The 14705-nt window shown below is 39.3% G+C and overlaps 1 protein-coding gene across 1 annotated transcript in view; it reads left to right on the top strand.

Moving 5' to 3' along the window:
* The window catches only part of ncoa1 (nuclear receptor coactivator 1), a 55318-nt gene that overhangs the window by 18386 nt on the left and 22227 nt on the right, over nucleotides 1–14705 (top strand). The window contains exon 3 of the mRNA XM_040124435.1: nucleotides 13279–13385. Coding sequence (XP_039980369.1) covers nucleotides 13297–13385 — 89 coding nt within the window. The 5' untranslated portion in view covers nucleotides 13279–13296. The remainder of the gene's footprint in view (nucleotides 1–13278; nucleotides 13386–14705) is intronic.

Below are 14705 nucleotides of genomic sequence, written 5' to 3'. Positions count from 1 at the left end.
AAAAAAAAAAAGACTTTGAACACCAGCAATTTTGACACAAGACTATGAAAATAAGGCCCAGGGTGAAAATAATTGGAAGTAAGTGTTCTCATTTAGAGTGCATGATTGTCTGAATCCCGACTCCAGTTTTCACTGTCTCCACACAGACTTAATAGCCTGTCAATTTAATCTTAAAGAGACCACTTAGTTCAGGATAAAATAATAGTTTAAAGAGAAGGACAAGAAAGATAATACCTCTCTCTCTCACCGGCCTTTCTGCAGTATTCCCCTGTACTGTGCGCTATGAGACTCGGGGCCCGGGTCCGGCTGCATGGCTCTGAACATCCCAGCATGTCTAACTAGGCCCCCTCCCCCCCCATAGCGTTTCAGAAGTTGAAATGAGGACACGCTCACCCACACTCGCCCTCCAAATTACAGAGAGACCAGTGGAGTTCAATAAATGATGAATATTCACGTGGAATGGTCAGTCTGGCAGCGAACGTGTTTGAGGTTGAATACGAGTGGAAATAATTGGGTGATCAATGACACACTCGGGCACTAAGGAAGGCCGATATACCGATGTTAAAAATATGTGATATATGTAGTAATATATTTTGCCACTATTCTAAGGAGTCAGACTGTAATCTCAGTCTTTTGTGTGCGTAGAAGACAGATGGGAGACACTTCCTTTTCTATGGACGGTAGTATAGATTTTTACATTTGGGTTATTCACATTGTATGATTTGTTGGTACCATTTTTCCTTCTGTATCTTATACTAGGTCTCAGTGTTTCTGCTCCCACTTTCACACGGATGAGAAAAGGGACTAGCGGCCCACCGCCTGTACCTCACCACCGCCGCCGGCTGCTTTACACTATGTATTCTATACACTAAGGAGTCTGACTAATTGTTGTAGTGGTTGTGGAATTGTGTGCAGTCCAAGGTTATTTCTCCCACTTTGTAAACATCCTGGATCTGTGTCTACACAGATGGTGGGAAACAATGGGCTGGGACTTGACAGGGTATTCCGTTGAGAGGCAGGGACTCTTAAAGGACCACAACGGTGTTTTTGAATGTTTAAACCCATTCACCACAACTCATGTATACATTACCCCTGACCATTTCCAGTGGTGTGCCGAATTGTTTTCCGCATTTCCCATGTCGCTGTTGGTTTCTATTAATGTCACAGTATGAAAATTATTGTTTAGAGGCTTTAAACTTGTTATAGATAGGTCATCAATTTTAGTGAAGATAATGTAAAGAGCTGAATCGATTAGTCTATTAATTGATTACTTTCATTTTTCTAATTTTTTCATTTTTTTTTTTAAGCAAAACAACAAAAGAAAACAAAAAAAAAGTGGGTTCCAGTGTCTTAGATGTGATTATTTGCTGGTTTTTGTAGTCCTCCATGATAGTGAGTTACATATATTTTTAGAGTTGGATGGTTGGTTGGGCAAAACAAGACATCTGAAGATTACACCTTGGACTCTGGGAAATAGTGAGGGGTTTCAAGCAGGAAAATAACTGCAGGTTTCATGACCAGTGAAAATGTTTAAAATGCTTTCGGAGTGACATTGTCATGGCATGCAGACTTTCAGGTCAGTCTGCTCTGTCTGGATTAATTCCCAACAACATCTTAGACCTGTTTGAGGTGAGACGGATGTAGAACAAACAAAGTGATTGATATAGGTTTTCAAATACTGCTGATGTGAGTGATAGGCTGTCTGTAACTCTGGGTCAGATGAATGAAGCAAAGGAGGGGACATTCCACAGGTAATAAGTGCATTCCAAGTGCTTCCAAAGTACTTCTTGTTGGATCTACTGGTTATTTAACTTGTTGGATCGGTTTTGTAATTGTTTTCTTTGATCTTTATGGAACCGCAGATAAGTTGGTTCAGCTAACTAGGTAAGAGCACCTTTCAGCATAAATGTACACACGGCGGCGTAGCATTTTGTTGCGAGGTGGCGGCGAAGCAGTGAAACTCTGCACATATTGCTTAAGAGAAACTATGTTGGCCGTCACGAGGCGATGGAAATTTGTCTTTGACGTGACTCATAGGTTAAAGAAAATATAGTAGACACATACAGTAGTGAGGTGGTTGTTGTTTTTGGTTTTGTTTTTTTCTGGCAAAGTACGTACAAGTGGAGAAAACCCCATCCTGATTTCCATTAGAAACAATGGTATAAAAGTTAAATTATTTATAACTGAGACTACATTTTAACTCTGTTCCTTTTTTTGAGGAACTAGCCAAAGCTCTCTAGTCTCCCTCTTCAAATGCAATGTGATTAATTTTGTTTGGGTAAATTATGCATGCAGACAGGGTAATATTTTGTTCTGGAAAGTAATGTTGCAGCAGTCTCTAAAATTAAGCAAATTAAATCACTGTGTTCTGCTTAAAATGAAGGTCGTAACATTTGCTTCAATGTTAAACCACGCTGCTGCCTATTTTAAATTGAAGAGACTACACGGGTAATTAATAATCAGACAGTAGTTTGATTTAAAAAAAAAAAAAAAATAATTGTGAAGACAATTTTGATGCTTGCTTGCTTTATACATCGAGAAATTTTGAGTTTAGTGACGCAGTTAGGTAGGTGCCTGTCTGTAGTAGTTCATTAACTGATTAATGGCAACACCGGTTTGTTTATCGATTTGAATTAGGAATTTCACTTGTCCATAAGTTTCATACAGCACATACGAAATAAAATCCAAGAAACTGTTGGTGCGCTGTAGCCCTGTTTGACAGGAGCAGTATACATTCTCTGGTCATGTCCTATATTCAAGAGGGTGGGCCTTAGCAACAGTGACTGAGCAGCTTCTCATGGGCTGTACCAAGTGAGTGAAGCAGAGAGGGGGGTGGTCACACTGTGTGCAGGAGCAGTGTGGTGAGCTCATGTGGAAAACAATGGTTAATTCTTAGCCTCTGCTCTTTACAAATTTTACTCATCCAATGAGTGCTCAACACGCCAGGGTCCCCTTGAAAATTATGGAATTTTGAGATAAAATATTTGAGGCTAAGAAAGACACGAAAGTTGATAAATTCCCTGGGGAAGTCGAGTTTTGTTTGGACATATCACTGAACAATTTCTAAAGTGTCAACATACACCGGAACAAAATTGGAACCTCAGAATTGAACTTGTAGGAACTATCCAGGAACCCCATAGCTCTTCATCGCCACTTTTCTGGTAGGTGATGAAGAAGTCCAACAAGATATACTGTAGATCAGGGGTCAGCAGTTAGGTTCAACTACGGCTGCTGCACAGCATTTTCTTGATTAGTCGATTAATCGTTTTGTCTACAAATTATCAAAAATGTCAAAAATCCCCGTCACAGTGTCTTTGTTTTTTCCAACCAACAGTTTTAAACCCAAATATATTCAGTTAACTATCATGTATGACATAAAATCTTTAAAAATTAAAATTTAGGAAGGTGTAACCTACAAATGTGTGACATTTCTGCTTAAAGATTACTGAAAGGATTATTTGATTATCAAATAAAATGTATAAAATGGTTTTTCGAGTGTATCTGCGACCCTAACGACTACTCACTGGGCAAAAAAATGACTCAATTGGAGATGTAATTGATTGGCTATCCACACACAGACAGTGTCCTGCCTCACTATGGTTGAATGAAACTATGAAAGTATCGATGTTGACACAAATCTGTCCCGGTGAAATAGGCCAGGTTATATTATTTATCTGTCTTATTCGTCTCATAAGTTTATCAGGCTACATTTCAGCATGATGAACTGTTCAAATAGCCTCCATCTCTTCAGGATGAGGCAGAATCAGATGTTACAAGATAATTTTTATTGGGATTCACAAGGGACTTGTATGTATATTGTTTTCTACGATAGGTTTGTGGAAAATCAAGAGAGAATTTTGGGTGAACTAAAGGGAAGACTTCCGTCAAGGGGCCAGGTATTTTTGTTAGAGGGCTGCACGCTACTAGCAAACAACTGCTGTAGATTCTCAGAGGAGCCTAAGTAATAAAATGACATCTGGTGAAAGGTTGTATATACATTAGGAATATTAATAAGGATAACGGATGTGTGTTTGTGTCAGTCTTGCTCTCTGTTCTCCCATCCTCTCTCCTCCCTCTACCTCTCTTCTGGTAATCTACAGTCTTCGCTCCCCACTCTCTACCTGGTGGTCTCTTCCTCACTGACCCCCTGCAAGCCATACGTTGCCGCTGTTGAGTGTGTGTGTGTATGTCTGTGTGTGTGTGTGTGTGTGTGTGTGTGTGTGTGTGTGTGTATAAATATGTGTGTGTATATATATATATATGATGTGTGTTTGTGTGTGTGTGTGTGTGTGTGTGTGTGTGTGTGTGTGTGTGTGTGTGTGTGTGTGTGTATATATATATATATATATTTGTATATATGGTGTGTGTGTGTGTGTTTGTGTGTGAAGTGATCATTATAGCTTCCAAAGGAGGAGAAAGCTTTGAGAGAAAAAAAGACAAAGCTAAAGATACTGAGACGCTATAATGGAGAGCCTGTGGAGGCAGTGGACTGTATTTCTCAGAGGGTTTTTTTCTGCTGCGCTGTTGTTGCTGCTGCTGCTGCTGCTGCTGCTCCTGCTGCTGCTCCTGCTGCTGCTGCTGCTTTTTCTTCTTCCTCTTTGGCGGCTGAAGACTTGATCCTCTACCCTACGTCACATAGCGAAGGGGGGGTAAGGTCAGAAGGTGCAGGAGGAGGCTGACCTGGTATACAGGTGTGTGGATTAGACTGGCAGTTGTTTTTCTTCCGTGCATTCTTTTTTTCCCCTTTCTTTTTCGTTTACTGCAAAGCTGGTTTTGTGAAAGTGTTACTGAGGTTCTGTTCTCACTGCAGCTGTACCAGTTTTAATTACGCTCGTTTCAGTCATATGTAAAACAGTTCGGATGTTATAATAAGATCAAACTGTGGAAGCTGTCATCTGTTAAATATTGTTGTGAGTTATGAAAATACCTTTTGAATGGTCATGCAAAGGGATTAGTCAAGGCCAATTTAACAGCAGAGATTGTTTATTAATCGTAATGTTTTTCCATACTGCCTGGTTAATAGCATAGATTCATGCTCCGCTATGTCTGTGCTGTAAAGATTTTTCAGCCTAAGAGAAAAGAGGAAGTTATATGAATCTAGTTGTAGGTTCCTAATTTTATATGCGTGTGTGGATGACAAAGAGCAGGGAAAAGAGAGGGTTAAAATGGCTTAGCATCTTTTTCATTGCAGGGCCATATTAGCCAGTGGATTCAGATTTGTACCACTAATTTAGGCTCTTGAGTTGTTAAGTAGCTTTTAGAATAAAAAATAACTCCCCCACCAAATTTTGATGCCCATTAAAGTAGGAGCGGTAGTTTAAGTAGTCGTCCTAGTAGTTGTAGAGAAGTCACACACAAAAAAACACGCCACAGCCATTGTTTTTTATCAACATTTGGCTGTTATGACTCCAGCCCATTTGATAGACCTATTCGTGTTTATTTGTATCTGAGCTGCTGAGTAATTGTTCATGCATATTTGAAAGTTCACACTTTAAGTGTTGTAAATTGTGTAATAACGGGATATTGATATTTTTAAAAATCCATTTAACAGTTATTGCGGAGCAGGTGCTGACATCCCCCGGTGCACAGTTGTTAACCATCACAGAGAGAACTGCTCCAATATAAACAGAGCCTTAAAAAAGAAAAACTGCGGCTGAACTAATTCAGTTCATCGTCAGATTCAAGTTGTTTATTACTGGCAACAGGCCCAAGTTAATGGTATTGTGTACAGACGGCTGTCTTTTGTGTGTTGACAGGTCAGGCACATAATGGAAAAGGCATCTTTATTAGATAATGGAAGTTTGAGGTTTACCTGAACGGTAAACTCTCTCCTTTGTATTTGTCAGCATTGCATGATGATGTTTTACGGTAAAAGCCTACTGCAGCCATCACATGGAAACCACACATGTGTTTTGAATAAGCATTTATTTCATGTGCTGCACATTCAGGAAGTTTTGAGATGGTTGAGATAGTATCAACATTTACCTACCTCGGCAAGTTGATGGAGAGGAACAGCAAGCGACAAGGCTCTTCTTGTGACAGTCTTGCTTGAGAGACTCCAGGAAGATAGTAGTAAATACAGTACGGCAAATTATTCACAGAATGCCACGAGTGAAGGAATGGAGCTGGAAGCGTGAACACGTTACCTTTTAACGCTGATGGGTCACCCCTTCGTTCTTGTTTTTAGCTGCTCCGTGTTGCAGTCTAGAGACAGCAAAGGTCGGTAATTTAGTTACTCATCCAATGCTTCATTCCCTTAAACCCATGGCAACGAAACTGTGTGTAAAGTAGATTTACTGTATATATTTAAACAGTACTGTGTATCTTGAAAACTACATAAATATTGGAAAATGAAGAGGTACCTTTACCTTTACCAGTTAGTTTCAGCTTTCACCGAAACGCCTGCACTTCTTGCTTTTACAGGCAATAAATACAGTTTCCGGTCTCAGTTATGGAGACTAATTCAAGATAACAAGCATGACGTAATGCAGCAAAAGTTAAAACGGTAATAACGACAGTTGAGTATGGCAGTCTTAGCTGTGTCAATCAAATGGCGTTTTATGTTTTTTCAGGATTTTAGGGTGTACAACGAGCTGCACCTACAACTACGGACGGGTTTCGAGAGATTGATTGAATGAGATCACTGGGGAGCAGGAGGGAATTTGCAGACATAGGCAGCAGCGTAAGTGAATATAAATAATATAGGCGAACAGATCATTTGGAGAGAAATAGTTGAGAAAATCGATTTTTTTTTTTTTTCTGACATAGAATAGAAAGTTTTTTCTAAAAATAATTTCATAGAAAAAAGTGTTACACAACAATTGAAAGCAAAGGTTACAGCCAAATATAATTGTACAAAGGGCAGCCAAACTGTTGCATCACTGTAGATACAATCAATCTGAATCAGTATTTTTACACAATGGACATAGCGGGACACAACAGAAGGATTTCCTCAATAATGAGGTTTATACGTTTACACATGGAGGGGAAAAAAAATAATCCGACGGTTGACATTTAATTGGCGCTGCAGCAATTAGTTGAATAGTCTATTTACAGAATATCAATCGGCAACTATTTTGTTAATCGATAAGTAATTTTAATACTTTTTCAAGAATAAAGGCAATTTGCTGACTCTAGCTGCTTAAATGTGAGGATTTGATGCTTTGTCATATATGACAGTAACCGGAACATCTTTAGGTTTTGGACTGTTCATCGGATAAAACAAGCTACTGTAATGATTACTTTGGACTGCGTGAAATTTTGACAGGAATCTTTCACTATTTTGTGATAGAAAAATAATCGCAGATTGATCAGTTATTAAAATAATCAGCTGCAGCCCTACATTTAATAATTCTGTCCTTTTTGATAACTTTTTCATAGGTTTTCATATTTTTTAAATGTTCATATTTCGACAATGGATACGGTAGCAAAAGATGTTTGAACAGTAATGCAACAACACAATCTGGAGAGTTAAATCATGTTTGGCCTTTGTAGTTGCATTCATTAGATTAAAAGGGAACCTGCTGACTGTTTACACTGCGAGCATCAAGGCTGACCTGTCTGTATCCATGTAGTAGACTGCAGTTTTAGTTCATCAAGTTCATCCTATCATGTATGTTTGTGATATTACCTTTTATAGTATGACATTGTTGTGATGTGGAGGAAAAGCTGGCTGGCAAGTATAACAAGGTAGCCTCAATCATAAACACTTACCAGGTGGGAAGAACTGCTGCTCCTGAAACATAATCACGATGGTAGGGAAACAGGAAAGACCAGAAATATGATGATGGATGTTGATGGCTTGTTGTGCTCGGCTGACGAGCTTATCAATCATACACAACATGTTTCCCTCATTGCTTCTCGCTCTGTAGGAAAAATAATTGTTAGGCATGTTTTCACAGAACTAATGTACTGTTAGATCATGTTCGTGTGCCAGAACTTAAATAAACAAAATCATCAATATAGGGTCACAGAGTACAGAGTATCCGGTGGATGCATTCGATGTTTTCTGGTATCATGAAATGTAACTACTGCATCTTATTTTCTGTTGCTGTCAATAAATTGTACCTGTGTTGACTTCTTGCCAGAAATATACAGACAATATTTGGGCTTGTCAATCATAGATGAACAGCATTATGGTGGAAAGGTCATTCTGGAAAGATGGAGCCTGTCACTTCACATAAGATGAAACGCTTAATCGATTAATCAGTTACTCGACTGACAGAAAAATAAGCGTTTAAGTCGTTTTTTGTTTTTCTTTTGTTTGTTTTTTTGGGTTTGTTTTTTTTTTTTTTTTTGAGCAAATGACCAAAATGATCGGTTCCATGTTTGCTGGTGTCTGTGTCCTCTATAATATTAAACTGAATAACGTCAGGTTTTTTTTAACTTCTGTCAGTTGGACAAAACAAGACATTTGAATATGTCATCTTGGGCTTTGGGAAATTGTGAATGATGTTACCGTATTTGAAAATATTCCTAAGTTGAAGCCCTACTTCACATAAACACGTTTATTTGCATTTGCAAAGTAATGCATCAAAAGAAATACAGTTTTGGCATCACTACCAAAACTCCGGTATTTTATTGACAAATGATAACAAGCCTTATTCAAGGGAAGTATTTTTATATTTAGGAATTACTTTTGCAGCCACATGTCCAGGCTGCGGTTGACGGAAATGCATTTGTGAGTAGGCACAGTCCCACCCCTAATTAACGTCTCTTCTAAATTGACAAATTGGACTTCAACATACCTACAGCTTTAGCCGTTATTTATATTTCTACTCAACTCAATCTCTCAGAAACGATGCTAATTTGTATTTTCACTGAGTGCTAATGTGCAGTAGTCTCATTTCTCACCGTGTCAGATGGATCTTGTTTTTTATTTACATATGTACATTCGCAATATTTTGTCCTGTTGTCAAGCTGCTTAGTAAAGTCCATACTATCACAGTGCTCATTCCAGATCACGTTATCAAAGTACGTTTTACGAACCCTACTATCAGGGTGTTCATTACAATCCATATTATCACAGTACTCATTTAAGAACATATTATCAAAGTACTCATTACAAACCATTTTTAAAAAGTACTCATTACGTACCATTTTATCAAGGTATTCCTTTCAGTTTTGTTAACTGTTTAATAGCATGGGGGTTGAGCAAAAGTAAATAAATAAATTAAAAGGGGAAAAAGAAAAAAAAAACACGGACAAATCCTTACCTTAGCAGAAGTTATAAAGATGAAAGCTTATTTTATTGCATTATTAATGGCATTTCTGGGCTCTGTCTCTTAATAAATGAGGGTTTTTGAAGCCTCATCAAGAGTATTATTTGTCCCATTTTATATATTTCCCGTAATTTTTCAAAATCCATAAGTAAGGGGTGTCGGGCTCTAACCAGTTCGGCATAATGCATTTCACTGACGCTGTACACAAAACTTGGGGCAAATTCTTTTGACTCCCTCCGTCTGTTCCTTCGGGTGTCGTTCACCAAAGGGAGGATCTAGAGTCTTGTTTGACGTCAATATGCATTGTCTCCCTAACAGCTTGGAACTCATGTTTACGATATTTCGGCAGTTTTGGGCCTGACCAGAATGTACGCGTACAGTTGCCCACCCGTGCTCCGCAGTTCCTCCCAGCAGATGCTTGATGCCGAAGGGTTTATCTTAGCTGCTATAAGTGGTCTTCTGAAAAAAACCTGGTTACAGTCTTCCATCTGAATTCTCCCCATGTATTTGAGCATGTAACTAGGTGTCCCTCTGAGTATACTTCCTCGCAGGTGTCTATTGGCATTTCCTGATCCAGTTCGGTCCCCCATCTTTCTTTTATACGCATCGTATTATTTTGGGTCCACACATAGAAACACCTGATACAATCTGGAGATGACTTTATCCAACCCCTTCTCTGACTGTATATTTATCCAGAATTATCCAGTCTAGTGGGATTTGTTATTTTGTCCAACTCTTTTTGTTTGGTTAGAAGATGACTCAGCTGTAAAAATCTGAACAAGTCCGATTTTGGTAGACCAGATCCAACCCTTTATAGTTGCAAATGACTTCAAGTTGCGTTCATGAAAAAGATTGTGCATGTCAGAAAGTCCATAATCTGACAACTTTTTGAACCCAGTGTCTAGGATGTTGGGAGCAGAATTCCTAATCACAACCTAAACTTGATAGAGACGAGACTGACTCGGGAAAGCAAAATGGTGTCTGTATCTCACCCCATATGTCAAAGGTAGCTCTAGTCCGCTCACTCATTCTAGTTTATTTTACTGAAAGATCTATGAATGGTAAATGGTAAATGGTAAATGGGTTTTGAAAATGTCTCTTGGCATAGATATTTCTCAGTGTTCAGCCATCACGTCTCTTTACGTTCATTCAGCTGTGGCGTCGTTGGTTTTTGCCGGGCCGCCCAGAAGTCGTTGCCTAAATTTTGGTAAGCCCAGTCCCCCACGTGATTTGGGAAGCTGTAGTATTTTAAGTCCAATGTGACGCCTCTTTCCCTGCCAGATGCCTATTGATTATAAGCGGTCCAATAGATTAAATGCAGTTCTTCGGGTCACTCACAGGCAACATTTGGAATAAATAGAGCATGCTAGGCAAAACACTCATACGTACACTCTCTGTTCTTCCTGTAAGGGATATGGGGAGGGGCGTCCAGCGAGATGGATCTTTTTTAACTGCTGCGTGTCAGCAACACAAAGAGGACCGAGGAGGACAGGGGTGATTTGAGGTGAAATGTAAACAAGGCCAGTCAGGATAGATTAGTGTACTGTGAGCAGCGTGGCCTTGCAGCAGCACCCAACGCTGTGACAATGGCGGCTTGTTTTCTGCGGCTTGCTCATGGTGCGTGTTTGCAGTTTGTGTGCACGTCCATGCTTTATAGATTTTTTATGCAGATGCTGCAGTAAGAATGTGTTTTTACAGATAAAGAGACGTGAGTCCGTCTTTTGTCCTGTGTGCATTTTTACCTCCTAGTCAGGATGTGTACAGTTCCCCAAAGAAAATGAAAGACCTTCAGACTTATTAATGTCTCTCGAATGTCTCCTTTCAGACGCCTTGTTTTTGTCAAAATGCAAATGTTTTCTTGTAATACTGGTCTTTAATGTTTGGAACCTGAATTAGCCAGGGTCCCTGCAGGTCTTGAAAAGGCCCTAGAAGCATTGATTTCAGTTTCAGTTCTAGATCTCTGGTGCTATGTAAAATTTATACGTGGACCTTTGGTTAGGTTTGACTGTGAGACAGGTATTACTTTGCATCATACGTGGTAAAAAAGGTCTTGGTGCCTGTAAGAGAGTCCATCATCTGACCGCTTTTTAAAATGGTCTTAAAGAGTCTTGAGTTTAACTCGGTAGACCCTGCGTAAAACATAAGAGCTGTGCTAGGCCAAAAATATGCTGTTTTCTTTGCAGCTTTGCAGTGCGTTTATTGGGAGTATGACTTTGCTCTTAAATCCAATTTCTGATACCATTAGAAGGGTTTTAACTTTAATATTAGGCTTGATGGATCGTGCAGGAGCCCTGTTAACTGTCCTCTATACATGGTGTGCTTCGTCAAATGTTGCAGCATTTTCTGTTGCCATGGTTACCCCCCCCGAAGCTGAAGGAGCGAGTGAATGAGAAATGCGGGCTATAGACTTTGCAGATAAAGAACAGGCACGAGTCCATAAAGGGAGAGAGAAGAGGAGAGTCAGAGACATACATGACAATGACAAGAGGGAGGCTTTTCAGTGTAATGCACCTGAAATAACACCACTACAGACTGAATCAGCCACAGATGCAGGGTTTGTTGTAGCCCCGCTGGCATTTACTGTACATTTGTGCATCCCTCTTAGCTATTTTCTCAACCAAATACAAAGCAAACATTAAATGTGATGTATATACTGTAAAAATAAATTAAAACCAGTATTCTTTTTTTAAAAATTGGTCCAATGTGATAGGTTTGCTTTTTCTTCAGTGAACTGAAATACATAAATCAGCTTCATTGGCTACATATTACACAGGCTGAACCGCCAGCAGTAATTATTTTTGTTTTAGATTACTTCAGGTGCTGTAACACACTAACTTGTACCCTGGCGTTTTCTGCCAGTGTGAGCTATAAAAAAAAAGTATGTGGAATGTGAGAATATAAAGAGTATAAGTGAAAACTGAATTTGCCACTGCAGTGAAAGTTAAGTTTGCATTTGGTGTCGTTTTCCCAATGAACAACAATTTTTATTTCTTTGAACACCCTTATATTAAGTGTGTTGTGAGTTAACCCCGCCTCACAGCGTAAAACATCTGATACATTTTTCTAGGGCTGCAACTGACAGCAACTTTTGTCATTCAATCTGACAGTTATTTTCTCATTTAATCCATTAATCGTTTTGTCTATTAAATGTCAGAATATCGTGTTTACCATCAGTTTCCTAAAGCCCAAATTAACTTCATCAAATGTCTTGTTTTATTCAATTTGCTATCACCTGAGACAAATAAAAGATTCTCACAGTTTAGAAGCTGGAACAAGTGAATGATTTGCATTTTTGCTTGAAAAATTACTGAATCGATTATGAAAATAGTTGCCTATTATTTTTTTTTCCTATTCATCTAATATCTATTTGTATTTTTTTCCTCTTTACTTATTTATGTGGATGCTGGTTCAATGCAGCGGTTATTTTTGAGAAAGTGTGGACCATCTGCAAATATTTGTGCCTCTCATTTTGTTCGTGTTTTATCCCAGTGCATGTGCCGCTGTTGACAACTCTGAACGCTACAGAAAAACATCATTATCTTTTGCTTCTCCGCTTTTGCTCTGCTGTACTGAAAACATACTGAACTGTGACCCTAGGCTGTTGTTCATGTGAGCTGTGCATTTTGTGAACCTTACCACTGGCATTATGCCATAATAAAATGCAAACATAATTAGTGTATGGCAGTAACAGCTGTTACGTAACTGAAGATTCGGTCTGCAAACCAAACGCTGCTGTTTCATTAAAGGTTCTGAGGAATGTTATTGATTTTAACTTGGAATAACAGGAATTAACCTGGGGGAAAAAAAGAAGATCCAGGATCTTATGACCGGTATTTTGATTTGACAGGTCAAACAGCCACAAGTGTGTTTTTGATTTTTTTTTTTTTTTTAAACTACCAAGACTTGAGAACTACTCGTTCTGGTTCATTTAAAAAAAAAAAAAAAAAAAAAAAAAGGATGATTTAGAATGAGGGGTTGAGCGGCTTACCGTAATGGTTGCACTTATTTTTGCTACTGACTTTTCTCTTTACCATGTTTCTCTTTACCTTCTCCATAGGTCAGTTTGAAGCTGAAAATGAGTGCAGTAGGGGAAAGCCCCCTGGACCCTGCCACGGCAGAGTCACGCAAGAGGAAGGGCTCACCATGCGACACGTCAGGGCAAAGGTAAAGAACCCGCCACGTTTTTCGTTTGGTCAGTGACACTATGTTACTAAGCAAAAAGATACTGCAGAAATTAAACTCTTGACATGTGAATGGGAGCGACATACCTTTTATATAAGTGGGTAATATGGGGCCTGAGGAGTCAGGAGGCCCCTGGATCAGAGGCTCGGTTTGAAGTGACTGTGAACATTTCTTGTCGGGAAGTCAGTCAAACCACCACAAAGAGATTCAAAGCAACCACAGAGGGAAACCGCTTGACAACAAAGAGACAGAAAATGACCACAAAAGGACACAAATTGACTGCATAGAGATGCAAAGCAACCAAATAGACGACTCTGTGAATTTCTGGATCTTGCTCTTATGTAGGAGGGACGGGGGCCTTTTACGTGTCTGTGCCAGGTGCCTATCATCTCATAATCTGTCCATGGTGGGACATGTAGAATTTGCGTGAAAGTGGGTTTTGATAGCCAGGACTATGAACTTGTGACAAAGTAATTGTTGCGTTGTTAAATCCTGCTTTCAACAGTTATGGTAATTTTGTGCCCCGCTGCCAAAAAAACATATTACATTGTTCCTTCTAGCATTAAGAAAAAAGTTAAATACATAATGTGCGTAAATAATTACGAGGGAAATGTAAAAACGCTCAGTTTGCCTGGCATGGGGAGAACTACTCAGAATGTAAAAACAGTTGTATAAAGTCTAAAGGGACTCTTACTCTATAGCAACTTTGTAAATCTGAGAAAATAGCCCCATTAATACTGTACATTAAAACAGCTCGAGTCCCGCTCAGTTGATTATGTCTCTTCAAAGACATGTGACTTGTACATGACAAAGATCATCAGACATACCCTATCTGTCATCTTTACGGAGCAGATGATAAAGCGTGATGGCCTTGAGTGCTGACTGATGAAATTGAAATCACCTCGCTGTCAAACAATGTAAACAATAGAATATTTCCCCAGGCTGGTTACCGCAGGGGATCAAGGTATAGTAATGTATCTACGTAATGTGCATGTCACTAGGGATGAGGTCTGATGGTTGGTTCCATTTTGGATCCAGGATTTGTTAGGCTCTGTGGCCCGTGAGCACCTCATCGAATCCTTCGTTCACGTTCCCTGTGTAGTCCCTTTTTGCCTCTCTCTCTCTGACGCCACCGGCTTCCACAAAGAAAGAAAAAGACTGACGTATACAGACGCGCTGTCGTCAACAACGAACGTGGCGAACGACCGGCTTAAATGCTCCAAAGTCAACAGAACAACTGCAAAATGCAGTATTTGCGGGAGGGTACTCACGGCTAAAATATCCACTGTCCAACACGTTAAA

The sequence above is a fragment of the Xiphias gladius genome, chromosome 4 (assembly GCF_016859285.1).
Source record: "Xiphias gladius isolate SHS-SW01 ecotype Sanya breed wild chromosome 4, ASM1685928v1, whole genome shotgun sequence".
NCBI lineage: Eukaryota > Metazoa > Chordata > Actinopteri > Istiophoriformes > Xiphiidae > Xiphias > Xiphias gladius.
Note: the sequence above shows the minus strand (reverse complement) of the source record. Positions and strands in the feature narration are given on the sequence as shown.